This window comes from Mus caroli, chromosome 1 (assembly GCF_900094665.2).
Source record: "Mus caroli chromosome 1, CAROLI_EIJ_v1.1, whole genome shotgun sequence".
Classification (NCBI taxonomy): domain Eukaryota; kingdom Metazoa; phylum Chordata; class Mammalia; order Rodentia; family Muridae; genus Mus; species Mus caroli.
The window spans coordinates 108,323,746-108,351,471 of NC_034570.1; the positions used below are offsets into that span (position 1 = coordinate 108,323,746).

The window sequence follows — 27,726 nt, forward strand, 5'->3', positions numbered from 1 at the left end:
ACACACACACACAGATTCTGAGTTACATATATGCTTCCATAGTTTTGAAGGAGAAATATAAATGGCAAAGCAGCAAGGCTATAGTGCTGACCTTGGTACTTGAAAAGATGAGGTCTAAATAAAACTATTTTGCCATCTGAATACTATCATTATCTTTAATGAGAGAGACATCACAAGGATGTTGCAAATTGTATGTTAGGCAATAAATTATCTTCCAGAACTGTACTTAGACTATTTCCCTCAGATATGAAAACACAGATCTTTCTGCTCTGCCTGGTCACAATACACATCTGCTCCGTTTTTGTAAAAAAAATATCCTGAAGAGCCTTGATGTGTCTGCCATTGTCCTTTATGCTGAAGAGTGCAGCTCTTTGCATGAACTCCTGATAGAATCCATTCAACAGCAATGCAGAGTTTACTGATTGGTGTTTTTAATAGAGAGAAATATCCAAAGCATCTTTGGGGGATAAAAATGAAATCTCTTTCTTGCTAAAGACATTCCATTGTCTCCTTTTCTAAGAATTGATAGAGTTGGGCTGGCCTAGCTATGGAACTAAGCCTTACAAAGGCAGGTTTTTAAGCTATGCTAGAGAGATCAAAGGGGGAATTGTTTCTTTATTTAGGTACTACTCTCCTTTCTAGAATTCACACTCCCTAGTGCAGTTGCTGTGAGTTGTTCTGAGGTTTTTCTGGGCCTGTGGGAATTTTTGTTTTCTGAGTAATAAATGTTTCCTCTTTCTTTTCTTCTGCCTTTCTTTATTGGATATTGGCCAAAACTTCAGCATGTTCTCCCTGGTGCCCAGGTTTCTCTTTCTTTTTCTGGAGCCCTTCCCACCATATGGCCACCTGTCACCATGTGGCTAACATCCATGTCTGCTTACCTGGAACAGAATGGTTTTCCTCCTTTATCTTCTCCATTCTACTTTTCTGAGCAGCTACAGAGACTTTCAGTTTTGCCTGCCTGGGGGATTTCCTTTTAAACTCTAATAAAATTCTCCTCAAACTTCCCGTTAAGTCTATTCTTAAATTACTCTAATAATGAGGCAGAGAATCCAATAAAGGAATATTGATTTCCCTAGTATCATCTGGTGACCACAAAGAGATTCCTCCAGATTTTCACTAATATTTTATGTGTGCCAGCTAATGGGTATGCTTGTATGTACAATTACATGTGCATATGCATATGGATGGATATCAATTTTGGATATCTTATGTTGTCACTCTCCACTTTCTTTTTGAGGTAGAGATTCTCAGTGAACCTGGAGCTCCCCAATTTAGTTGAGATTGTGCACAGCTCTGTATATGGGTTCTAGCAATAAGGTTCAGGTCCTTAGGCCTATATGGAAAGCCCTATACTTACAGCCATCTCCCAAGCCCTACCAAAATTGCCTTTTGATTTTCTTTTAGGCAGGTCTTTTCTCCACAGAAAGACATGCTACAATTCTATATATTCCTTCCTGCTTCTGTGCCCTCTATCTAATTTAGGACTCTATATTAATATTTTGTGATATTAGTGTTTGTTTTCCATTTTATCATTAACTTCTATTTTCTTTTTCATTCTTTTATTAAAGTATGTGTAACCATTTTATTTTACTGTTTATGAATTTGAATCACTGTTAATATCTTTGCTTCTTCAAGTTTATATAAAAAAACCAAAAACAAACAAACAAAAAAATTAGCAAGGCTTCTTTTCCTACAGAACATTTATGCATTCCACTTTTAAATACCCAAGTCTGCGATTAATTGTAATTTGATCTTGGTGTTGACTGTATGACTGGGCCCAGTGTTACCTTCTTCTTCATGTCTTCCTCATCATCCTAACCATCAATGTGATTCACTAAAAGGGCTCAGAAAGAGAATGAATTTCATGGTGGTCCAGCTCATAAGGATTCTACTGGAAACAGGAATTCTGTGAAGTATCCCAGTGAAAGGACATTTATTCCTTCTATGTCCTTAGTTTGTTTTAAGGTCAACTCAGTCCCAAGGCCAAGTGACTGACCTTTCCCAACTACAATGTTTAGTTCCACCTAGGCCAGATGTTCTATTCTCCTGTTTCGCTTTGTTTTTGTTTGTTTGTTTTGTTTTGTTTTTCCTTTTGGAAATAAGGTGTACTATGCAGCACTTGCTGGTGTGCAGTTCACTTTGTAGAACACAGTGACCTCAAACTTACAGAGATCTTCTTGTTTTCCATTAAAGAGTCTTCACTACTACACTAATACCCTTTCTGAAGAGGAGCTGGTATCTCTGGCATCTGGCAAAAAGTGAGCCAACCCAGCAGCACCAAGGCAAATTTGGCTTTTAAGCAAGAAAGAAACCTCCACTTTGGAGGTTGGCATCTTTTTACACTAAACTTTTTAGGGAACTTTTACTTCCTGTCAGAATATCAAACAAAATCTGATAACTGAGACTATGTCCTATGCTTTGTCCTGTTCTCACAAGACACTATAAGAGCATTTTTGTGCAGTCCTAGTCTCATGCCCCACGTCCTTTGAGATATGCTAAATTAAATTCATGCAGGCAAAGGGATGCTGGAGACGTTAGGCATGTTTGACCTATTTTGACACAACTCAATTAATGATATAACAATAATTTAAACACATTATAGCCAAGAAGGAATTAAACATTCAAGGAAACAAACCCCAAAAACAAATACAAAAACATTGAAAAAAAAAACAGCAAGAAGAGAATAAGAGGAAAAACAAAATAAAAATCCAAGCACAGGAAGTAAGAAAAAGAACATGTTGAAGGGTTTAGAGTGCATAGATGAATAAAGAGACACAGTAGCAGATCTGCAGTGCTGAAACCTAATACAGAAATAGCAGAATCTGGAGCTGGGGAGATGGTTTGATAGATTGAAGGGCTTTCGGCATGAAGGCCTGACTTCTCATCCTCAGGATCCACAAAAAAAAAAAAAAAAAAAAAAAAGCCAGATAGTGCTTCTACATTATACTTTGCTAGCCTATGGCATATGCAGTGGTAAAACAACAAGGGGTCCTGGATAAAACAAGGAGGAAGATGAAAACAGACACCTGACCTTGTCCTTTTACCTCCATACGCACACCTGAGCATACTGTGCTGGCTAGATTTTGTCAACTTGACACAACCCAGAGTTGTCTCAGAGACTGAAACCTCAATTGATAAAATGCCTCTTTAGAACTGAGCTGTAGGCAAGCCTGTAGTCCTATTTTTTGAGTAATGACTGAACTGGGCAGACAATTGTAGTTTATGTTATCTAATGGAAGGTGGGTGGTACTAAATGGCATAATAAAGTATCCAGAACATGCCATGAGGAGGGTTCTAGTTAACTGTACCCTTTCATAGCCTGTGCATCAGTTCCTGACTCCAGGTTCCTGCCTTGAGATCCTGCCCTCACTTCCTTGGATGGTGGACTACAAGCTCAAGATGAAACAACCCTTTTTCTTCCAAAATTGCTTTTGTCTAGGTGTTTTAGAAGAGGAATAAAAATCCTAAAACATGAAGCACTCCTATGTGGAAATGCAAACACATACATTACACACACCCACACACACACATACAAAGAATAATCTAAGAAAGAACAAATATTTATATTATAAAATTATCCCAAGCATAAAAACTGAAGCTGGCATCCAGTTCTGCCAGTGGAGTTGAAGATATAAATTTTATGAAAAACATACTTCTGTCAGAAAACACAGAAGTTGATTAAGAATCCCTTTTCACTGTGAAGATTTCTCACACATGTGGCATGCAGTAGAGGCTCCCAAGGTCTCCCAGGTAGGACTTTCCCATTAGAATCTCTCCTGAGGAATCCAGGGGCTTTGACCTCAGGGAGCAATCCAGGAGCTACAAGGATAGTAACCACTGCCTTTTAATAATCTAATTGTGGCATCTATGCTTACAGTCTACTCGTCTTCTCCATTGTAGCCTGTATCCATTTGAACTATATGCCAGACACAGGCCTTCTTCCTTCCTTTAAGTTTTTTGGTGCAGTATTTTGCCACAGCAATGAGAAAATTAATGAAGACAAACATGAATACCTGAATACCAGCAAGTGTCCATCATGGAAATTACATTAGGGTTGGCCAACAAGAGTAAAGTCATTTTTCTGAGGTACCACAGGTACTAAGTTGAAGCAAGACTACAAAAATTTACCCAGTTTATTTTTAGGTTTCATGTTCTTTGTGAAATATTTACCAAGTTATATGTAGTGTGTGCATGTGTATGTGTGTGCTTGTGTGTGTTTGTGTATGTGTATGTGTTTTCACTGACTACACTTATGTGATTGTGTGTTTGCCACATAATTAATGTGTGGGTCAGAGGAAAACATGTAATAGTTTGTTCTCTTCTTCTACCCATGCCATCACTCTTGGCAGCAAATGCCTTCACTCACTGAGCCATCACATTGATGCAGTAGTAGTAACAATATATAAAACTTACTGTGTTTACTGTGTGGCATGCATATCGTGACACTCTTATATACCTCTGCTTCAAAACATCTGTCTGAATATCAGAGAAATTTCCATAAATATAAATATATAACCTTGAGTTTACTCCAAAGTATAAAAAGATCCACTTCTCTCACTCATTAGAACCTGACTGGTAGTAAATTATTGGAAGCTCTCCTTGCACTTGATCATGATGAGTGGTCGATTCATAATCCTGGAACAGGGCATTAGTCATAGGTGCTGAAGTCACCTAAGGTGACAAGCTTTACTCTATCTTAAAACAATGTTAGGAGCCACTAAACTGTTTAAAGCATGGCCAGATGGCATAATTCAATGTACACATGCTACTCAGAACTATAGGACTTTGTGTGAAGTATCAGATATTAATTTTTATGACTAAGTTGGTTAATATGTATTTTTAAAAGGTTTTATTGTTTCTTTGTGAATTTCACATCATGTACCTCATTCCCCCTCATGTCTCTCACCCCTTGTACCAACTCTTCACCCTTGTAACCTCCCTTCAAATAGGGAGGAAAAAAATCTCATTGTGGAAGCTGTAGTGTGTCACAGTGTGTCCCAGAGTATACCTTATTTTCCACACTTAATGGTTTGCAAATGCTCATTGCAATGACTCTTTGGTTAAGAACAAGACCTCTGGCTTCTGTTATACTGTCAATACTGGATCGTCATGGGTACTCCTCTCAGATATTTTATTATTGCCCTGTATCACGGAGATCTTGTAGGTTTGGATCTGTAGGACCAACCCTTCATGCACTCCAGCAGTTCATCAATTGTCTAGATGTTGGTGTGGGCCAAATCAAAGCCTTATATCTGGGCCTAAGGCTATCACAGCATCTCAGTCCACCAGCTTGCAACCACCCATATCACTGGAGCAAGTTCTCCTGCCCTGCACCAGTTGGCCCATTCAATGCCACAGCTGGCAAGGGACAGAGCTAGCTTTTCCACTCCCATGCACTCTCTTCTCTGCCACCTGCTGATGCACGGGTGGTACAGCAATCACATTTACAACACCTTTAGGGACATCATCAATATGTCACTTAAGCCATCTCCTTTACATTCTTCCAATTCTGTTAGTATTGGTTCAATGAAATTAATTATTATCAAGTCTACAACTCGGCTAAAATTCCAATCTCTGAACTGTGTAACACCTTTGACCTGTTTCTGCTCATCTGTGACATACAAAGGCCTCTGCGCCTGCTATGGGCTATAAGCATAGGGACAGAGATTGATGGTAAAACCATACTTGTTGACATACATCTGTAAATTAGTAAGCAATTATTAGGTGAATATGGATTGAACCTATATCTAATATTGTATCAGTTACTTTTCTAAGCTTGGGATATATAAATGTAAGAGAGTGTCTCAGCACTGGCAGGTGTCTCAGTTGGTTAACTGCTTGCTTTGAAAGCATGAGAATATGGATATGATCCCCAGAACATGTGAAAGCCAGGTAGGTTATGCACACTTGTAATCTTCAAGCCAAGGAGGTAGAGAGAGGGAAATCCTTAAAGCTCATTGGCTGGCCAGCCTATTCAAGTAGGCAAGGACAAAACAAGACTGTGACTAATAATATTAACAACTTTTGAAATCAACTATTGCCCTCCTCACACACAAACACACAAATACATGTACACATGTGTCTGCCAAGATGCTGTTTTCATATTTTATTGCTAAAAAGTTATAACATCATTTGTATATTTTACCTTCATTAGCCAAATACCTGTTGAGCCCTGGAGTCATTGGATAGATTTCATGATTCGGTGTCACATGGCACAGATCTGTGGTTCTTAGAGGTTTTTCACTACAGAGAAGATAGACCAGTGTGCCAATGATTCTATCTTAGTGTACTATGTGGACATGTGGGGACATACATGCATAATGAAAATTAAAAAAAAATCAGAGACAGAGTTTAGGGTACCGAGAAGTATAAAAGAATTGTAATAAAGTAAGGGCATGTGATGGTTAGCTTTAACTGTCAATTTGACACAACCCAAAGTCACCTGAGATGAGAGACTCACTGAGGGGGTTTTCAATATTCAGCTGGCCTGAGGGCATGTTTGTACGGGGTTGTTTTACGTTATTTGGTGTGAGGAGACCCAGCCCACTGTAGGTGACATCATTCTCTAAACTGGCATTCCTTATTTAGTTAGGTTTCCATTGCTGTAATAAATACCCTGAGGGAAGAGTTTATTTCAGCTTACCATTGTAGTTCGTCATGAAGGGAAATCAGAGCAGGAAACTCAAGGCACGGTCCTGGAGGCCAAAACTGAAGAGAGGCAACAAAAAAAATACTGGTTACTGGCTTACTCTCATGGCTTGAACATCCTGCTCTCTAATGCCACATAGGTCAATTTTCTCAGGAGTGGCATTGTTTCCAGAGATATCGAATCTGTCACATCAATCAGTCAGCAAATAAAATGCCTTGTATAGTTCTTTACACTCCAGTTGGTTGGGGGTATTTTCTCCACTGAGGTTCCTTTTTCATAAAAAATACTAGCTTGGATCCAGTTGACATAAACTCAGCCAAACTAATTTCTGAACTACTTGAGTGGAGAAACGAAGCAATCCAGGTGGCAAATGTGCATGTGTTTATTAGTGGCTGTGCATGTGATGTGATTATCTACCTCAAGTTTCTGCAACTGTCATTTTTCTACAGTGATGGACTGTAACTTAAAACTGTGAGCTAAAATAAGCCTTTCTCCTTTCAGTTGCTTTTTTTGTCAGGGTATTTTGAACAGCAACAAAAATGAAACTGAAATAGTGTAAAAGTCTGCCAAGTATCACAACACCGAGCTATAAAGTCTCTTGTGGGTATATGGGAAAGAAAGGAAGAAATATGAGAAGTGGGCTAAAGTATGAGCCTCTGACTCTTGTGGAGGGATATTAAGAATCAAGTGGAGTTTGCCTTTTTTTCTCTTTTCAGCCATCTATGAGCAATCCTGTGAGGTGTATAGACACAGAGGGCACACAGCTGGGTTCTTCTATGTTGACTCTGATGGCAGTGGGCCACTGGGACCCCTTCAGGTGTACTGCAATATTACTGGTAAGAGCCATGTTTTCTAAGCATGCTTAACCTGGTGATTGGTGGTATGAGCTGAAAGAGAAGTTTTGAAAAGGCATACTGAGTGTTCAAAAAAACATAGGACTAGCTTCATGGGGGGAAGAATGCTAGTTTGAAAAGTAATAGAAATTAGCTTGATTATTGTGAAGACAAAGAGTAGAGAGATTTTGGTGGTCAGGACACTATTCCCTGAAGAAGGAATTAATTACCAGCTGTTCTCTATAAGGCTTGCCAGGAACTGCTTCATTATTAAAACTCAGCAATTCAAGAAAGGGAGATGGAAAACAAAACAAACACAAAAAAACAATTTATGAATTGAGTGGGAAGTCCTGATTCACAAAAGGGAACTCCAATGTGGTTCATGGATGGTTCTAGGGACTGTGTATCTCACTTAGTCCTGCCCTCTTGTGTGTCAATATTTCATCAGTAAAATGGGAAGAAGATGACTATACTCCAAGAAGCTGTGAGTACACAAAGAAGGACTCAAGGTTTCATCCACATATGCAGCAGAGGATAGCCTTGTTGGACATCAATGAGAGGAGAGGCCCTTGGTCTTGTGAAGGCTGGATGCCCCAGTGTAGGGGAATGCTAGGACAGGGAACCAGGAGTGGGTTGGTTAGTGAACAGGGGGAGGAAGGATGGAATGGGGGATGGGAATGGAGGGGAAATGAGGAAAGGGATTATAATTTGAAATGTAAATATGGAAAATATTTTTAAAAAAATTAAAAAACCAAATATGATTGAATATCATTAATTGGCATATATCTATGTACCTCTCCCACTCCTGCTCTCTCTCTCTCTCTCTCTCTCTCTCTCTCTCTCTCACACACACACACACACACACACACACACACACAGAGGCATGCAGTTAATTTCAAGCCTGGTCTTCAAAGATGCAAGATGTCCTAAATAATGGAGTAGCAAAGTCAGACCTCTCATATGTCATTGAGCATTTGTGCCCTGGGCTCCTATTGTGAGGCAGCATTTCTATAGAGCTCAGTCTAGCCAGATAGTGGTCAAGGCACCGAAATTGCACCATGGATGTTCATGTGGCAGTGAACTCAGGAACAAGGCCATGAGATGCTGTAGATGAAATGCAGTGGAACCACTGCAGGAAGTGATGACAAGGCATGTTCCTCATTTTTCCAACTGATCCAGACACTGACTGAAGAAAGTACAAGTTATTTTAGTTTTCATACTACTTCATACAGTGAATAGTGAGTGCCTATATGTTAGTTACTTTGTAGTTGCCTTTGAGCAGGAATAGAAATTGTGTTGCTTGCTGTTCTTGGTTGTTTGTACATAGTCCTCTTCAATAACCTAGTCTAGGACTGGGCTTCTCAAAGTGTTTTGATTCTGTTTAAAAATATAACTCTCACCAAGCTTCTTAATAAAAAATACAGAATTCTCGGCTATCTTGGAGAATTCTAATTCCCTAAATGCACTTGTCTTAATCTTTATAAGATATTTAGATGCAAGTTACCCCTTGTTCACGTTTTTCAAAACATAGGTGTTTTAGCTAAAGGAAAAGGCAAAAGATACAGACATACTGCTGAGTATGAGCTATGACATGTTTCAGGAGTTGTTGGATAGCTGCTACCTCCTGAATACAGACATTTCAGGGAATTTTAATTGGAATATACAAATATTGGTTAATTACAAGCAAATAACTTTAAAAGATTCTTCATCTTATCTGTAAGAGAAAGAATATGAGAAATCCATGATTTTAGGTGATCTGACTTCTTACAGGTGGTCCCTTTCCTGTGTGATTGAGCCAGATCACTAGATATTATGGTCCACCCAGATCAGAGATTCTATTCTATTGACTAGAAGCTTTTTCACGATGGATTTTTACGACTACCCTAACACTGAGTTGATAATTTAGATGGTCATAGATAGGAATTTCCACAATGATGGACAAGGAGGAGCCCTTATTTTGGGAATCTTAAATCTTTCCCACTATTGAAATTACATGACTTCTGATGCTTTGAAATATGTAGCAAAGTCATTCAGAAAGTGTAACCTACAAAATGTGACCAGACCAACAAAGTTTACAAAATCAGGTGAATGTCCCAGACTCACCATTCACCCAGTATAATTTAATTAGCTCATTGCAGAGCAACTTTGAAACTTCAAAGCTTACTTCCAATAATGGAATTTCTCCATCAAGGCCATACCTCCTAAACCTATTCAAATACTGCCACAGTATTACCAACTGGGACCAAACTATTAATTTCCAGAGCCTATGTAGACATTCTTATTCAAATCACCATGTCACAGAAGCAAGAGGGACCCTAAGTTTGGATTCAGAATATATATGAGCATGGTGGCATGCATTTGCAATCCCAGTGCTGAGCAGGGATTACATTGCTGATACAATGACATGTTATTGAACATTAAGAGGAAGGGACTTACTGAAAAGTCTATAGGTCATGTAGGTACTATACATGAGTCATCTTAAGGGAGTTCTAATGGAATCCTGAGGGTAATTCTTACAAGACTGTTTTTATGAATGACAAAGAGTAACCTTTCAGTCTCCTTGGATTTCTGTATCAGGAAATAATCCTTCCCTTTACATGTGCTTCCTCCTCTGAAATCCTTCACCTTTGCCAGAGAGTGCTGCTTGATATTCAGCCTCCTAACCTATGATCTTGTGTAAAGCTCCTCACATACAACTCATCCTCAGGCATCTTATTTAAATAATGGAGAAGAGACTAATACAAAGTGTGACAAATGTTTGGATTTACGTTTACACCTTCTTTAACCGTTCCAGTGTACTGAACCTAGTGAAACCACTGCCAAGTTCAACCATCATTTCTCCCTTTCTCCTTTATTCTGCATTACTTTAGGTGATGTATCTCAGACTAAGACTCTTCCACTTTAAATCTATAACAATTTGGAGCTGTGAAAACATGCTTAGTGAATACATGCTTAGTATTCAGTCTTAACTGTTTATGAGTCATTCAGAGGATTTACAACTTCTGCTCTAAGCCCAGGAGTAAAAGATGCTCCTCTCTTCCTCATTTTCTTCCTGCACTTTATTCATGACCTAGCTTTTTCCAGAGCCTTTTCATCTTCAAATATGGGAGAGAAAATATCTTTCGGGATTGAAATGGAGTTTAAATTAAATGCATGAGGATTATAACCATACTACCTTGGACAAGTCATTTAGCCACCCTCTAGGTGGTTTTCTTGTTAGAAAGTAAAGGTTACAAAAGTGATTGGCTTTCAAGATTAATGTGAACATCTCTGTATATATCCTAGCAGAGCTACTTCCCTCATTGATGTGATAAAATGCACACAAAGCAACTTAAGAAAGGCAGGGTTCATTTTTACTCATGGTTTAAAGATACAGACCATCATGGTGGGAAGAACATGGCAGCAAGAACAGGAGGCACCTGGATACATTGTATCTATAGTCAGGTAGCAGAAAGAGATTGATACTGATATTCTTCTTACTTTATCCTTTCTATTCACTCTTAGACCCAAGTCCATATAATAGTGCTACCCACATTTAAGGTGTGTGGTTTTTTTCCACCCGTGTTAATCTCAGTCTTAAAAGTTCCTCAAAGGTGCAACCTGTGGTATTAGGTGATTTTAGTGCCTGGCAAGTTTACAATTTCTATTAAGCCTGATACACATGAAATTCCAATTCTTCTAAACCAGACAGTCTTGAAACAGAGATCTGAAGCTATGTAGTGATTGTAGATTTAACCTTCACTTACTCTCCCAGTTGTTCACATGATTGAAAGCTATAAATCCACTCTCAACAAAAGAGATAAAACAATAAAATCACCGGTTCTAAATAGCCATGATATTTCCAAGGCTCTAGGAGTCTGGAGAGGATCCTTCTGGGAAAAACTTTGCATGATGAAGCACAACTAGAATGAGAATCTCTGACTACAATTCCTTGGAACTCAGCTTGCAGTCACTCTATGCACTTTTAGAATATTTCCCTTAGAACTCAGTTTGTAGTCAGAATTTTTTAACATTAGGAGACACTGGTCCACCTATTAAAGTATATTTACTTACCAGCTGTACAATTTTTCCCTTGTTTCAGTCAATTGCATATATATGTGCAAAGATATTTGTGTAGAGTCACTCATAAAATGCATTCCCTTCCAAATCAATAGAGGCAATGTAATTTTTACTTGTTTAGGGTGATAAACAATAATTACAGGGAATTAACAGAAAAGTAGGTGAATTTCTAAATAAAAACTTGGATTACATTGTCAAATAGTTCCTATCCATTTCCAAGATACCTTTACAGCTCCCCAATCTTGCATTCTGGGTGCTATGATGCTATGACTCTCTCTGATTGGCAGCAGCAGCTGCTTTCATTAAAACATATCAAAGCATGCATAATGGAGTAGGTAGAGGATTGTGATTGAGGTCTCTTCAATATTTCTTGCCATAATTGCACAGCATGATTGAGGCAATCGATTATCATTCCAGCTATTTACAGCAAGGAAGAATTGTGCCCACGTGGTTGGGCCTCCATTGTTAGAGTTGACTCCTGAGTTTACAGCAATGTTTGTGAATTACTCATTGCCTACACTCCTGTCTGTTTAAGGTGAATGAAAGTCATTGACTACATAAGAAGAAGACACTCATGGAAACTTTTCCTCACACTTTGAGTGTGATTTCAGTGTTGGACAAATGTATTAAAGAGCAAAGTTAGTAGAATTTACTTGTTTGTGTCATGGTATTTGTAATACACTTTTGTGCTGGCATTTTCCATCTGACTTCACCCCAAAGCAATCTATTTCCAACATACCCACAGACACACACTCATGTATATGTGCTGTCATTTAAGAATGCACATAACTTTTGTGACTAAGTTATTAGTGAAGTCTAGTATGGATAAACCCAGTGAAAATTTTACCTTCTGCTTGCACCTATAGCAAATCATTACAGTTCCCTATTTTTAGGATGTTCGGTTAATGGTTTTGCAACCTCTTGGAATGTTTCATAAGTTTCAGATGCCTGCTTTCTATCTCAGGAGCGATTAACTCATGTCATTTGAAAAGTGGAAGAGTTATTTTTGCAGTTTTGACATCAGAAAGGACTTAATAGCATTCCTATTATAAAAGCTTAATAATTACTATTATAATTTTAAGAATTCTTAAAGGATCATCATTAAAATTTAAGACATTTTTCTACTTCTCTATATAGTATCACTACAAGACAGTACACTTTTTTTGTTCTACAGAAATCTGCTCAAAAGTGTAGGCTAATACCTTGTGATTGTTATATACATTTAATAACAGGAAAAACATATCCATGGCAGGAATCTATCCTAAAATGGAATTCTCCATGGCCTAAAGGAGCAAATCATTGTAAATTTTAATCCACGGCAGAAGCATCTCTGGACACCTGCTAGCTTTTAGTTTCTCCTTGATGGCTCCTCACACAGACGCCAGCATGAGGACTTATTTTCACTTTCCAGGTGGTTTTTATTTTTACATGACTTTCTATCCTGCTTCACTTTTCTCACTATATCTACCCTGCCTGAATGGAAGATAGGTATCTTCATGGGCAGTGGGCTTGGTTCATCTTTGGAGCAATTTCAAAGCCAGCTTCCTGGTGGAGAATCACTCATGGATCATGCATGTGGTGTGACTCACTTGCAGTTTAATTGCTTGGAATAATGCTAGTTGCTTGTTTCTTCTTTATATATTCCCAACTTGTATTGTGCCTTACATTTCAGACGGTCAGTTTGATTTCTGTAATGAATTGTTTGCCAAAGAGTTCAGAATCCGCCAGTTAGAAGAAGCAGCTTTTTATGCATCATGCTCTTACCTGCAAGAAATGTGAACCACCCAGGGCTTCAGAAGGCTGCTATCTTAAGCTAAGGCTCACAGTGGGTATTACCTCCATTTGTAGAAGCCTCTGCATTGAAGTGGCCTCTCATGACTAGAAGCAGATGGCATAATCTCCTTATAAATTAAGCCATTAAACAAAACTACTAAGTCATAAAGCTGTGGCATTACCCTGAAATTAAAGCACTGTCACCTTCAAATTGCCACGAATTTTAACAGACACTTAGAGAAATTCCTTTCACATCCACTTATCATGACCTATTGAGTCAAACCGCACTCAAAAGAAGCAGTATCCCATCCCAAGTTCAAGAAATTTTCATGTAGTGGACTTGCAGTTCTTTCATGCTTCTCCTCTGTATTAACCCACAAATTTCTCAAATTCTTTATTAATCTCTCATTTATTAATCTATTTGTCCAGTCCATTTATTTGCTTCCTAATATATTTTTGATATGCTTAGTTATATATGCATTATTCAATTATGTAGACATCAATTCATGCAAATTACACTCTAGTGTTGACTGCTTGTCACCAAAGTTCACACAGTGAATAAATCTATTTTTGTCCTTAAGAAACTCATAAATAAAAATAAATTAAAAATTTAAATTAAATTGGCTGTTTATAAAAGTTACTTATTTATTGTATTATGTGTCTTTCTGTTTCTGTGTCTATGTCTGTGACTCTGTCTATGTGTGTATGTCTGCATGTGGAGTCCAGAGGTCATCCTTAAATGTTTTTCCTTTGGTACCACCTACCTTTGTTTTTGAACAAAGAAACCAAGTTTCTCTTTGGCACTATTTTCACTAATTCTGGTGAACTCACTGGCCGCAGGGTCCAGAGATTGTCCTGCCTGTTTCAACCTAGCACCAGCATGCTTGCTTTTCTTACTAGTTTGGAACTCTGGTCTTTGTACTGACTGGGAAAGCACTTTACCAATGGAGCTATCTCCCAAAACCTTAGATTATTTTGTGAGTTTCTCAATAAATTATGAACTTATTAATTTTTATTTACTTGCTTCCTTATTTATTTTTATGGGTGAGGTTTTGTATGCTTTATTCCTTCCATTAATTATGCAAAAGTTAATTTAGACAAATTATATTTTAATATTGACCAAGCTGATCACCACACTCACAAAGTAAATAAATCTATTTTTTTCCTCAAAAGAATGTTTTTGAAAGAAAACAGGTGCAGTACATACATATTTTAGACTTAATGTGGAAACTATATTGGGAAGCCATTGATGGCATAGAAATACAACACAGGATTTATTAATTGAGGAAAGCTGTACAAGGGGACCAAGGTGTCTTTGAATAGCTGCCTTTTGAGCTATGTTTTGTGTGTATGTGTGAGTGAGGGTTTGTGTGGATATGATAAATGTGTGTATGGTGTTTGCATATACATGTGTGTTAGCATATGTCCCCATAAGTATACACAGAAATCACAAAAAGACAGCAGGTGTGAAAGGGCCTCTCTTGAACTTGGAAATTTATTGGTGATTAAAAAGCCCCAACCTCCCCCCATCCCCCGCCACAACTCTGCCCTCCACAATGCAGGGGTTATAGCACAGGTAGATATGCGAAGTTTTTGTGTGGGTAATGAGGACTTAAAGTAAGGTCCTCAGCTTGACCAATAGGTACTGTTTACCCAACTGAGCCATGTAACAGTGCAGCAACTAGCCTGAGGTGCCATCCTCTGCATTTCACAGTGGAGATGGCACTGGTGACTATCACCTGTGTGAAGAATATGAATTCTCTCTGTTTTAGTGAGGAAGGCACAGAAATCTCACACATTAAACATCTTGCTTAGAGTTTAATTATACCACTGAAATTGTCAGGTTGTGAAAATGAAGCCTAAGTGCTCAGGTTCACAGCAAATATGAGGCATGGAGGGGTCCCTGTGCCCTAATATGCCACATTGAGCTTGCATAGTTCCTTCTATGTGTCACTAGACCATCAGAAAGGACTGCAAAGAGGAGAGGTCTCCTCCAATGCCCACTGAACATTCCTCTACACTACTCTCCTCTTCTGAAAGATGGTTGTGCGCAAACCTCCTTCCAAGGTTTCTGAGGGGTGAATGAAAACAATATAAAATTGAGGTTCTCAGTGTCCAATTATCTATAAAACATGAGCTGAGAAGAGAGTTTAAAATGCCATTGTCTAGCTCTGTTTCTGGTGCTGTTTATTCAGTAAGTGTGAACAGAAGTGAATCAGAAATACTATGTTTAGCATGCTATAATGCTTAATGTTGACTGTCAGCTTATCATTCTAGAAGCATATAGAAAAGAAACATTGGGAATGTCTATGTGAGTTTTCTAGATTGTGTTAACTAAGTTGGAAAGACCCCTGCTAAAAAGTAAAAGTGCCACTTGATGACCTGGGGTTCTGGATAAGTACAAAGAAACAAAAGGACTGAGAATCAATCAGTACTCATCTTTCTGCTTCTTGACATTGGAGGTATGATGCAATCAGCTTTCTTAAGCTCCTGCTGTCATGAATTCTCCCCAACACAGATTATAGCCTTGAGCTTTGAGAGAAAATATAGCCTTTGTTCTTTAATCTGCTTTTGATTTTTTCCTATCAAAAATGAAGAGAGTAATTTCTACACACATCTGTAGACATTTGAATGTATTTCTTCAAAGCAATCAGCTGAGTCTTGAGTATGTAGTAAGGCCCACATTTTATTCATCTTTCTATAGCCAAGAGGACCTGTCTTAAGCCTGTGTACAGGGCTTTCAAGGCTAGACATATATAGTACTTTTCTGTGCAGATAGTTTGCATTTCCCTGGATAGGGACAGGGGAACCAACAAAGATCAAACAACATGCTGCCTCTGTCCTATTAATTGACAACATTCATGCGCAAAGTCCCATGTGTATCAAACAGAGTAAAGTCATCCAGCCCTGTAAGCAGTTTCAATAAGTCACTTATATTTACTTCATATACATATGTATATGTTTTCTAGCTGTGGAATACTGCCTATGTACTTAATATCATCTATAATGCTCAACTTCCTCATGGATATAAATAAGAGTAATAATTCTTACTTCAATTACTGCACAGGTTAAGTAAAATTAAATGAGGGAATGGATGAGATGTTCCTGGTTTAGCACCTGACATTCTCTAAGCATTTCTGCAGTAGTGTCACATCTGGCTGCAAGTACATTTGCTTCTAAGACCCAATAAGATAGTGAAATGTGAACCTAGGCACAGCAAGTTCATGGCTTTTTGTATAATGTGTCTTGGAAATGTAGTGCCCACAGATGTGACCACCACAATTGCTGCCATCGAGATAAAATGTCAGCTCACCATGCTGTGCAAGGTATTCAGAATGCTTAGTGAATGATGATGGTTATGTTGACTGTCATTTTGTCACAACTTAAAATCTTGAGGGCAAGTCTCTGATCATTTCTGTGAAAAACTTTCCAGATTGTATTGAATTATGTTTAAAAAAAACCCCACCCTAAGTATTAGTGATACCATTCCCTGATTTGGGGTCTTGGACTGAATACAAAGAGTCAAGGGAACAAAGCATCCAAATTTCCCTCTTTCTGCTTCCTGATTGTATATACAGTGTGACCAACTGCCTCAACCTCCTGCCTCCACGACTGACTTTCTGGACAAAATGGTATACACTGAACTAAGGTTCATTGTGCCATGTATATGCCAAGACACAAAACCATGACTGCTGATGGCCCTAGTGAACCACAATTTGACCTGCCATTTTCCAAGGTTTTTGGTATTCTGGTTTCTCTCTATTATGTTTTCTCTCTTCTAAACTAGTTCTAACTTTGTCTCATGAACTAAGCCAGTCTTATCAGAATGAAAACAACATTCTTCTTTGAGAGCTTCACTTAGCCCTCCCTCTTTTAAGAACACTAAATCAAGGCCTCGTCTGTTCTGTAATACTACCTTGGACAGAGAGACCAGGGAATCTTTTAAAAATTTCAAGCCCCTTCGCAGCTCTTATATATCTCTGTCCACAGCAAGACTAAGCTCGGTGTATTGCTGTTGGGAGGTGACTAAAGAGGCAATGCCAGTTCCTGCACCTGCAGCTCCTAAGCCCAGGATTACTGCCAAGGTCACTGCAGAAATAGGCTCTCCTTGTTGTAGTCCATGGCGGAGATAGGAAGTTTCTTCATCTTGTTTGCAAGTGGCTGCTCTCCCTGATTCTTCTTTCTCTGTGCACTCAGCACAGCTTTCTTGTCATCACTGTCAGGGCATTCAGGAACTCACAGGTCAGCCTGTCACACGAATCATTCTGGAAGCTGGCATGCTTCTGCAGTATTCTGTGGAAAAAACAGAAACACCTCCTCTCTCCCCCATATTAACTTTCTGTTCAGGCTCATGCCATGTGCCAATATGTGGATGCTTTTCATATCACCTAGACATGATTATGTCTAGTTTTAAGATAGTATAAGGCATTTATTAACTTCTTTGACATCCAAATTTCAAAATTCTTAAAAATAAAAGTATGATTTAAATAATGTGTAGGGGGGTATAATTTCTCCCCTTTTTTGTTTTTAAGAAGATAGAGTTTTTAAAGTTCCACAATACCTTGTNTTTGAGAATTATTAAATTGTTGACAAAACATCTTAAATAATTGACTATTATAGTCAGTTTTAATATAACATGGGCAGTGACTAATTACACTTTCAATTGTTTCTCTTAAAGAGAGATTGTAACTAGAATGCTTGAAAAGTTATTATAGTCACATGTGTATAATTTATTTATTAATCAGAAATAAGAGCATTCATTTGCAGCAATTGATTGAGTATAGGTCCTCAAGAATTAATAACATTATGTGGAAACAGGTAGGAACTGAGGACACCAGAGCAATTTTTTTTACAATTTGACATGCACATTCTCTAAAAATACCAAAATATTATCTTAAACCATTACTATTTTGAATATATAAAGAACGAGATTATATAGCCAATTTTTAAAAGAACAATAAGCACATTCAACTATTCCTTGTCCCATAGGGGTATAAGGAATTCCAGTTTTATGTTTAATGCCAAATTCTTTACAAAATGAAGTAAAATTCTTGCTAAAATAGGATGCCCCGTTATCTGTCTTAATAAGTTTAGGCAATCCCATGGCATTAAAGGCTTGTAGGCAATGATAAGTTACATTTTTAGAGCCCTCTCCTGTATGCAGAGAAGCAAAAGGAAATCCTGAACAAGTGTCAATACAAACATGTATATTTTTTAATTTTCCAGATTCCACATAATGAGTTACATCTATTTGCCAAATATGATTAGGCATAAGACCTCGTGGATTAACTCCTAAATGTGGCACTGGAGATAATGTAATATATTTAGGACATTGTTTTATAATATCTGGCTCTTTGTCAAAATAAGTTAGTGCCTGCTTCTTTCCAAGGATAACCGTCTGAGCTACTGCTTCATAATATGGCAAGATATTGCGTTTAGGAGAAATCCTCGAATGTATCCACATTAGAGGAGATTTTTGCCATAACAATACTGTAGGCATATGAATAATATTAAAAATTAATATGTATAAATGCAAAGAGTAATCTATATAAGTGACAAATTGGTCTTCAATAGCTTTTTCCACTTGTTGTAAGGCTAGCAATCCTACTGAGGTTAAAGATCTAGAGGAGTTTGGTTCTGAACTCCCTTTAAGACTATCAAACAAAGGTTTCAACTTCCTTGTAGTACACTTTAAATAGGGGTGAAGCCAATTAATATCACCTAAAATTTTTTGAAAATCATTTAAAGTCCTTAAGTTGCCTCTGTGAATAACTATCTTCTAGGAAAAAACTGCTTGATTAGTAAGTCTAAAACCCAAATAATTATAAGGATCCTGAGTTTGTATCATTTCAGGAGCTATCTGTAATCTTTACCAGTTAAAGCTTTATGTAAACCTCTATAACACAAAAGCAAATCCTGGGGGTCTTTTCTAGGCAACCCAGGACAATTTCTTAACTGCCCAAAAACAGTCTTCTTAAAGGAACAGTATTTTTTCTTATAAGTTGCATAAGCAATTGCAAGCTTGAGAATTAATAGCATCTGAGGGATGAACAATTTTAAGCAATTGTAAGTTCTGAGATATAATATTGACTATTAATATACAACTTAAAGTTTGATTGTTCAACATTTTAAAACACCAGCTACAGCACACAATTTAATTATCTGCTGAAACAAGAGGAAACCCAAAAGAATAAGTGTGCAATGCAATTCACATATACGTTTCTCCCATAGAAGGGCTGTTTTTAAACACAGTTAATGAGATGCATGCATGCATGAATTTATAGAAGGTTACAGAAGCATGTATAAAAACAATTTTTAACTTATCTTAGGATAATGATTATCAATTTTACTTAATATGATGGTATGCAATAGATCGAATATTAATATTCTGCAATAACCAAATTAATGGCTGTTTGGAACAAGGAACAGACACTTAGGTTCTTAAGACACAATTTTTGTTATAGTTTTTCCAAAATATATGAATTTATCTTACAATTCTTTATTAGCACTACTGTGGCTTTATAGGGTGTTTAAACTTTACTTTTAGGTGATGAAGGATGATTTTACAACAATGTTTTCTCTTGCCAAAGATTTGTTGTGGGCACATAAATAAAATGAGAAGGTAATATTTATTTACCATTGATTATATTTGATAACAACTGATCACAGAAGTTTCCTCTGCTTTCTGTGAAACCTTTTATTTCTCACCAGTAATTTTGAATCTCACTAGATAACACCTAACAAAGGTTTAAGTAGCTTTAAGGCCTCAAGGTGAGTTCTTAGCCAATTAACATCTCCTGGAAGCTTTTGAAAATAAAAATTTGAAGCTGATATTTTTTGCTTCTTAGATTTTCTGTACCACGATTTTCTAATATAGCTAAAAACCCTAAGTATTATAAGATATTGCCTCTGAATCTTAGCTGGAGCTACAGCTACTCCCCAGAACTTAAAAGCTCATTGTGTGAGAGCAAGGAGTTAAAGGTAATTTTCCCTTAAAAGCATTAGTAACTAAAATACTTTTCATGTAGCAAATAATATACATATACATATAAGCAAACTCTGTACACTATAACTTTATATAAAGTAGGCAAGTGAAATTGCAATGTCCTGATAAATTCCACAGCCTGATTGACCTTTTATAAACTTTGAATTTAAACTTTATTTAGAACAATATCTGACTAGGTCTGCAACAAGGTTTTTTTAGCTAAAAGGAAGGGAGGGAGAACTGAAGTACCAGGAATTTCCCTAGTCATGGTTTGCAAAACAAAAGAAGTGCCTCACAAGCCTCCTCAATGAAGCTGCTCCCTTCTGAGCTCAGAGTCAACCCAAACGCAAATGTTTCTCAATCTGAGCACTCTGCCAGAGTCCTGGCCCAAAGATTATTTCTATTTTGAAGTATCTTTAAAGATCTGTTTTCCTGGGTTTGTTCATGTCACATGTCGTTTAGAATGACTCCAACCCTGAGTTCCCCATTTTAAGCTAACTTTCTGTTACAAGCAAAATGCTGCCTGCCCCTTTAAGAGCTCCATTTGCAATCGACTCCCAGCAGGGCTTTTCCAGCTGTACTTGATTCCCAGCCACAGTGCAGTGTAACTTATCAGTTTCTGCTGTGCAAATTTAGCCTGCCTTTTAAACAAGTTAAACTAAATCAAAGGATGGACAGCCAGCAGATAAAATTTTAACCATTTTTTTTCCACATGAAACACAGAACAACAACCATTCAAACAACAAAACAAAAACAAACGTAAATAGACAAACATATGGACAAATGGTGCACCAAGAACAGACAATAGACAGGGAGGGAATAGAACTTAATGTCTCAAAGGGACCCAGATATCCTAACCAGAACTAAGAATATCTCCATAGGAGCCAGAGAGGAAGCAGGACGTCTCCTAATTTCCTTCTGTCCCTAGGAGAGCTCTGAAATAGCTTATCTTCATTTTCCCTCTTTTTTGCTAAAAAGTCCCACAAACAGGGGATAACTGCTTTTCTGAAACTTATTCTCTCTCTCATGTTCAAATTCTACTTCTTTATCTCCTTCTTCTGGGAATTCTGCCAGAGAAGGGAGAAGAGGCACAGTGGTAGCTTCTGATAGTTACTCCCCAATAAGAAAAGATGGTTGCAGGGACCGCATTGGGACCCACATTAGCTAGTTTATCATTTAAGTCTCTGCCTACCTTTCGCCATTTTTTACAGTGTATCTCTGCTCCATCTACAATAAACCCTGGACATGCCTGGTCTATGAAAATAAAAAAGTTTATCAAATCTTTCTTTTTAACTCTAACTCCTCTTTCCCTGAGAGACATCTTTAAGCCTTTAATGAAGGCTGCCTCTTAATCTTAGTTTTCCGTTTCTCAGTGGAGATGAATCACTTACCAAGGGCTACTCTCTCCCATGAGCTGTGGGAGCGGTCCTTCACTACTTATTTTTTCTTGGGGTCGGGATGAACTTCTCTGGGGGTGTGAAACTCCGTAATCTCCACCTATGGTAAATGATCTGAACCTCGATTCCACATGGAGGCGCCACTTGTCCTGTCCAGCAGGACCCAGTTATTCGTGGGTGCGAGGGGGTCCGCAAACCTGGAAGAGAAATGGGCAAAAGGGAAAGAGAAGCGGAGACCAAGAAGAATTCAGCTTTTTACAGCCTCAGGTGCCAGGAAGGGAAGAGGGAGGAGGGGGTGATACCTGCTCCTTAGCACAAGGCCATTTGGCTTGTTAGGATGGGAAGCTGTGAAAGGCCTACTTGCTCGTGGTATGGTCTCCAACAAACAAAGAGAGAAAGAAAACTAATTTTGGCTCTCAGGTCCAGACCTATCTGCTCATCCTTGAGTGAACTGTGTCTAGCACAGCAATCTGGGAGTAACAGGCAAGGAAGTACAACTATTTAATTTTCTCCTTCTTCAGTTTTATCCCATTCATGCCCCTAGTCTAAGAGACTGTCTTTCCATTCTGGGCCAGTATTTGCTTCTTAATAATCTTGGCTTTTGATGACAAGTTAAGATTAAAATAAAAAGTAAACCTCATAATTAGCTTCTATGATATAGACTTTTGTGGAGATGCTTATACAAATGTGCTGTGCAGTTGTTTTGATTCTTTGTTCACTGTTAGGACACTAGCAAGTAACCCTCTTGGGCCTTGTTTAGCCTTGATGCCTCCTGTCAACAGAAGTGTGGTGTTAGCCTGTTTTAGTTTGTGGATGATTGGCTCTACCACTTTGTTGAAGTAGTACATAAGGTCTCTTCACTGTGAGGATGATTTACCGTCAGTCAGACACCTCAGGTGGTTCCTGCAGGTTTATGGTGAAAATACCCATTCCCTAGCATTTCTTCATATTCTGTGAACATTTCAGACCCTATTGCACTGGCATTTATAAAACTTTCCTCCCTCTTCCCTCTTTCTATGTTTTATATCCCCACCTCTCTGTGTCTCTTTTTCTGTATCTCATTCTCTCTTACTCTTTCTGTCTCTCTCCTACTCCCCCTCTCAGTATATTAAAGACAAACAAGCAAAACTCTGACCAGCTCTTCTACCTGACAGCCCACCACTCTGGCCTCAATACTAGTTTGAATGCTATCCATCTATCTACAGCTAGTAATCTCCCTTCATTCAGTTCTCGGGTTACTTGTACATATCCTGTAAGGCATAACTCTTCTTTCTACATTAATGCATTCCTTATATGTTGCTCTGTCAAAATGCCTGGAAAAAGCAACTTAAGTAAGAGTTGATATGGGATCACAGTTTAAGAGTCCATCATGGCAAGAGTAAGAGATGGCTACACACATCGCCTCAGCAGTCAAGACAGATAAATGTCATTGTTTATTTGACCCTTCACTTTTTTATGATGTCTGAGATACCAGCTTATAGCATATTGACAGCCACATAGAGATCTTTCTATCTCAGTTAACACAGTTCAGAAACCATCTCACTGACATACTCAGAGCCTTGTCAATATTAACCACTAAGAAAAAAAAATAAAGAATCCAAAAAGTAACAGTTAACTTGTCTTTTTATAGACCAGATCCAGCTATTTTCATGCTAATGTGTATTTCCATAAAAATTAGAAAATCAAGTATTAGGCTTGATCCTCATGTTGAACAGTTTTTTCAATGAGATCAGTGAAGAAGTGTTAATTGTTCATGGGTATGTATGTCTGAATTACAAGTTCAATGAAGCTTCCTCTGATGCAAACCCAAACCATTAAATATTCCCTGAATACTGTCTCTTTCCTCTATGTCCCTCTATTGTGAGACTTGCCTCATGATATCAATGTACTTTCTCACTTACTCCATCCTACAACACACTGAAAACAGGCTTATAATCACATCTGTAGCATCAGAGCAATGACAAAGTTCTATTTAGGATTTCCTTGAACATCATTTAGCTTTCATCATTAGATTATATTCTTCCAAGAATCTACTGTCAGATAAACCCTGTCTTCAGAAATTACCTGATTTATTATTTTTGTTCAGTTCTATGGTTGCTTTTATCATCCTAATATTGATTTAGAATTTTTACTTGGTTAGTACTCAATACTCAGACTTACACTTGTTTCATCCTTTTGATTTCATTTCTGCAAGTAGTAAAAATATTTTAACATTAAAAATTATGGAATGGTAATAGTCACAATCCAGTCAAGGGCATTTTTAGTCAATCATATCTAGAAATACCATCACAAACACAGCTAGGTATATATTTTATTGACCACTTAAACACATCTTAACCTGAAAAAAAGTAAAAAAAAAAAAAAATCAGAATACCAGTCACACACATACACAATGGCGGATCAGAGAGGTCTCCCTTTCCTGTTGCCATCAATCCATTCTTATTTATCTTTTCTGTATACCCATCTATTCTACTTTGTCCTCATTCTGTGTGTTTATTGTAGCACAATAAATAGCATCCTTTTTTCTGCATCAATACTCACATTTCTCCCTTGACAGTACACAATAGAAATCAGTTTAGATCTGTTTAAATGCCACATACATTATTTACTGTGGCTTCCTTACATCTAACTATGTGAGCTAAGTACACTTTACTCACTCAGGAATCTACTGATGGACACTTACCTTTTGCCAACATAGCTTTATTTGTAATAGTTAACTGTCAAGAATACAAGCAAACATCTTTTAAAGACCAAATGTCACATTCTTACTGATTTCAAGATCTATTACTGAAATCAGCAAGCTTCAGGGAAGGGTGTTGATCTCTAAGCTCAGAAGTCAGTGTACATTTGCTTTGGGGTGGAAAGGGTGATGGTAAGTGTTTGTTCACATCTTGACAGGATCTAGAATCTTCTAAGAGTCTAGCTTCCAGGTGCATCAGTAAAGAACTGGTTCGTCTCTTGGTATGACTATGGGATATTTTCTTGATTCGGTTATTGAGATGAGAAGGCTCATCCACTCTTAGTGGCAGTATCAAAGGCTCCTCCAGGTATGGATACAATGCTGTATAAAAAGGACAAAATGAGCTAAGCAAAAGTGCTAATCACTCTATGCTTCCTGATTGTGGACACAATGGGACCAGATATGTCACTCTCCAAATACCATGGCTTTACACAATTCTTTATTAGGGCCTTGAACTGGGATTCAAAATAAACTCTTATTCCATTAATTTACTTTTGTCAGGATACTTTATCATAGCAATAGAAATCTTACTAGACAGCAAGGTATTAGACAGAGGTTTATGAGACAATTTTGTTCCTTGTAGTCTATATTGCTTTTCAAAACAAGAGGGTAAAGACATTGATTTTATATTAATTAGTGTGAATGAGACCTGACACATTAAAAAAGGCTGCCCACATACTGTGGCATGTAACAGAGACAATGACATTTATGTTGTGACAGGCTTGGGGATAGGAGTGTCAATTGAAATGTAAATTAATTCTACTATCTCTGACCTTTCCTTTTTTATAAGTTTCCCCAGAACCAGAGCATACATTGAATAGACAGACAGACTTACAGTTAGAATCTCCTTTGTTCAGGATGGGAGATAGTTTAATGGATGAGGAGCCTGGCATTTAGGTATGAGGACCAGAGTTTAGAGTTTCAGAGTCTACATTAAAATCTTGACAGTTATGATGTCCCATCTTTAATTCCAGATTTAGAAGGGAGTTTTACAGGATCAGGAGAAAAGCTTATAATAGCTTAGTTGGTAAATTCCAGGTTCAATGAAAGACCTTAGTAAATAGAGAGGAGAATAATTGAGGATACCAGCTATAAAAAAACCATGTGCACTCAAACACATATGAATACACATATGTTTACATACATGTAATACACAGAGAGATACATATAAAAAGAGAAAAAGAAAGAGAGAGTCAGACAGAGAGAGAGAAAGGGAAATGGGGAAAGAACTCCCTTCTTTTAGTCTTAGAGAAGCAAGGGTAAATAGTGCCCTTTGCCTTCGGTTCAGTCTCCGAAATCTTCCTAGTGTGATATTGCACATCTTCAAATATCTAAAGAGAGGATTATGAAACACTATTTATTTTGAGGCTCTGTGTTACAAATTAATAGTGTTTTAATCTTTAGTCTACATGGTGAAATATGAAGGAGGGATAATTTTATATTTTTATTTGTACAAAGAAGAGGTTGGGAAATATCAAGGCTCAAGGCAACCATCACTCGATAATGAAAGTGACATTTTGGAATAGAAGGTAGCTTTGAATGAGTCACCATGTTCTTCTCTAGACTGTATCAAATAATGTCTGTCACAAAATGCTGCCAAGGCCTCATAGAAACTTCTAAGACAAGGACTACAAATATGGTTCAGTTGATAGAGTATTTACATAGATTTCAGGAAGCCCTGGGTACCATCCCTAGTATTACATAAATCAAGCAGTTGTAAGGTATGTCTGGGAACAGCACTAGAGAAATATAGTCATACAGATCAGCAACTCAAGGTCACTCTTGGCTATATGAGGAGTCGAAAGAGTAACCAGTTAGCTTCGTGAGTAAAGACACTTGCTAAATTTGATGATCTACATTTAATCCCTTTGGCTTTACAAATGCATTGTTGCATGTGAGTACCCATACATTTCTCCAAACACACATGTACATATGCAAATCATCTTCTATCTATCTATCTATCTATCTATCTATCTATTTATCTATTTATTCAGGTTTTTTGAGAAAGGATTTCTGTGTGGCTCTGGCTGAGAATTCATTCTGTAGACCAGACTGGCTTTGAACTCAGAGATTTGCCTGACTCTGCCTCCCAAATTCTGGGATTAAAGGAATGCATTACCATGGCTCATCTGACTTATTTATTTTTATTTCATCAGTAGGAGAAATTGTTTCTGTGTACCTGTACCCAAGGCATACCTAGTACCTCTGAAGGCCAGAAAAACCTGACAGTTCTCCTGAAATTGAGTTTCATATGGTTTCAATCCTCCTTGTTTATGTTTTCAATGAAATCTGGATTTGCTGTAAGCACAGCAAGAGCTGATCTCTTCTGCGCTATCTCTCTATCCTCCTAAAAATACGTCTTTTTAAAAACAATTACTTAAAGTCTAGGTGACAGGAGATCCTGACAAGAGTCTCAAGAGGAAAAGAAAATGAATACTTGTAAGACCACTGCAAGAACCACCCACAAGAACAGCATCACTGTTCTTTACTCCGAATATAATTAATAAGTTGATTTCAAAGTGTTCCTCTCTGTATGCCACAGAGATAAAACACTGAACATCAATGGGGAAAATGGCTGGACCTGGACCTGAGTCTTACATGTTTATTGTACCACATATACATCTCAATGAGAAAGCAAACAACAAACAAACAAACAAACAAACTCTTGTTTCAGGGAGCCACTTTTCTAGATGGGGTCTGATGTATCCAGGCTGGCCTTGAACTCACTCTGTGGCAGTGGATGATTATAAACTCCCAATCTTCCTGATTTCCTAATTAAGTACAAAAATCACTGGGATTTACTACCATATCCAGTTTATGTAGGGCTGGGTATAAAACACAGTTCTTCTTTCATGTTAGGTAAGCATATCTCTACGAAACCTCAGCACCCAGATATATACTCATGTGCTCAGGGGCTATAGTATTCATTTACCTGTACCTTATACCTTATGTCTGTATAAGTCACTAATAAAGAGCCCTAAGCATCTTAGACACATAATGTTTGGGTGGCGGGTTTCAAGACAGGGTTTCTCTCAATAGCCCTGGCTGTCCTGGAATTCACTCTGTAGACCAGGCTAGCCTTGAACTCAGAAATCCCCCTGTCTCTGCCTCCCAAGTGCTGGGAATAAAGGCATATATGCCACCACTATCAGGCAACACATAACATTTCTTTAAACACACAGGTACAAAATTTGATTCACTCTAACCCTTCTACCTTGTTAGACCATAAGAACCAATTTCCTGGGTCTCTTTGATCATGCCATCCACTTTAAAGCAAGGAAGAAAGA

At 37.8% G+C, this 27,726-nt stretch overlaps 1 protein-coding gene and 1 pseudogene across 4 annotated transcripts in view; one reads left to right on the top strand and one right to left on the bottom strand.

The window, feature by feature from the left end:
* The window catches only part of Cntnap5 (contactin associated protein like 5), an 893,594-nt gene that overhangs the window by 565,264 nt on the left and 300,604 nt on the right, over window positions 1-27,726 (top strand). For all 4 annotated transcript variants that reach the window (XM_029481690.1, XM_029481704.1, XM_029481709.1 and 1 more), the window contains one exon: window positions 7,369-7,488. In XM_029481690.1, coding sequence (XP_029337550.1) covers window positions 7,369-7,488 — 120 coding nt within the window. The remainder of the gene's footprint in view (window positions 1-7,368; window positions 7,489-27,726) is intronic.
* Window positions 5,358-5,469, bottom strand: LOC115032510 (annotated as a pseudogene).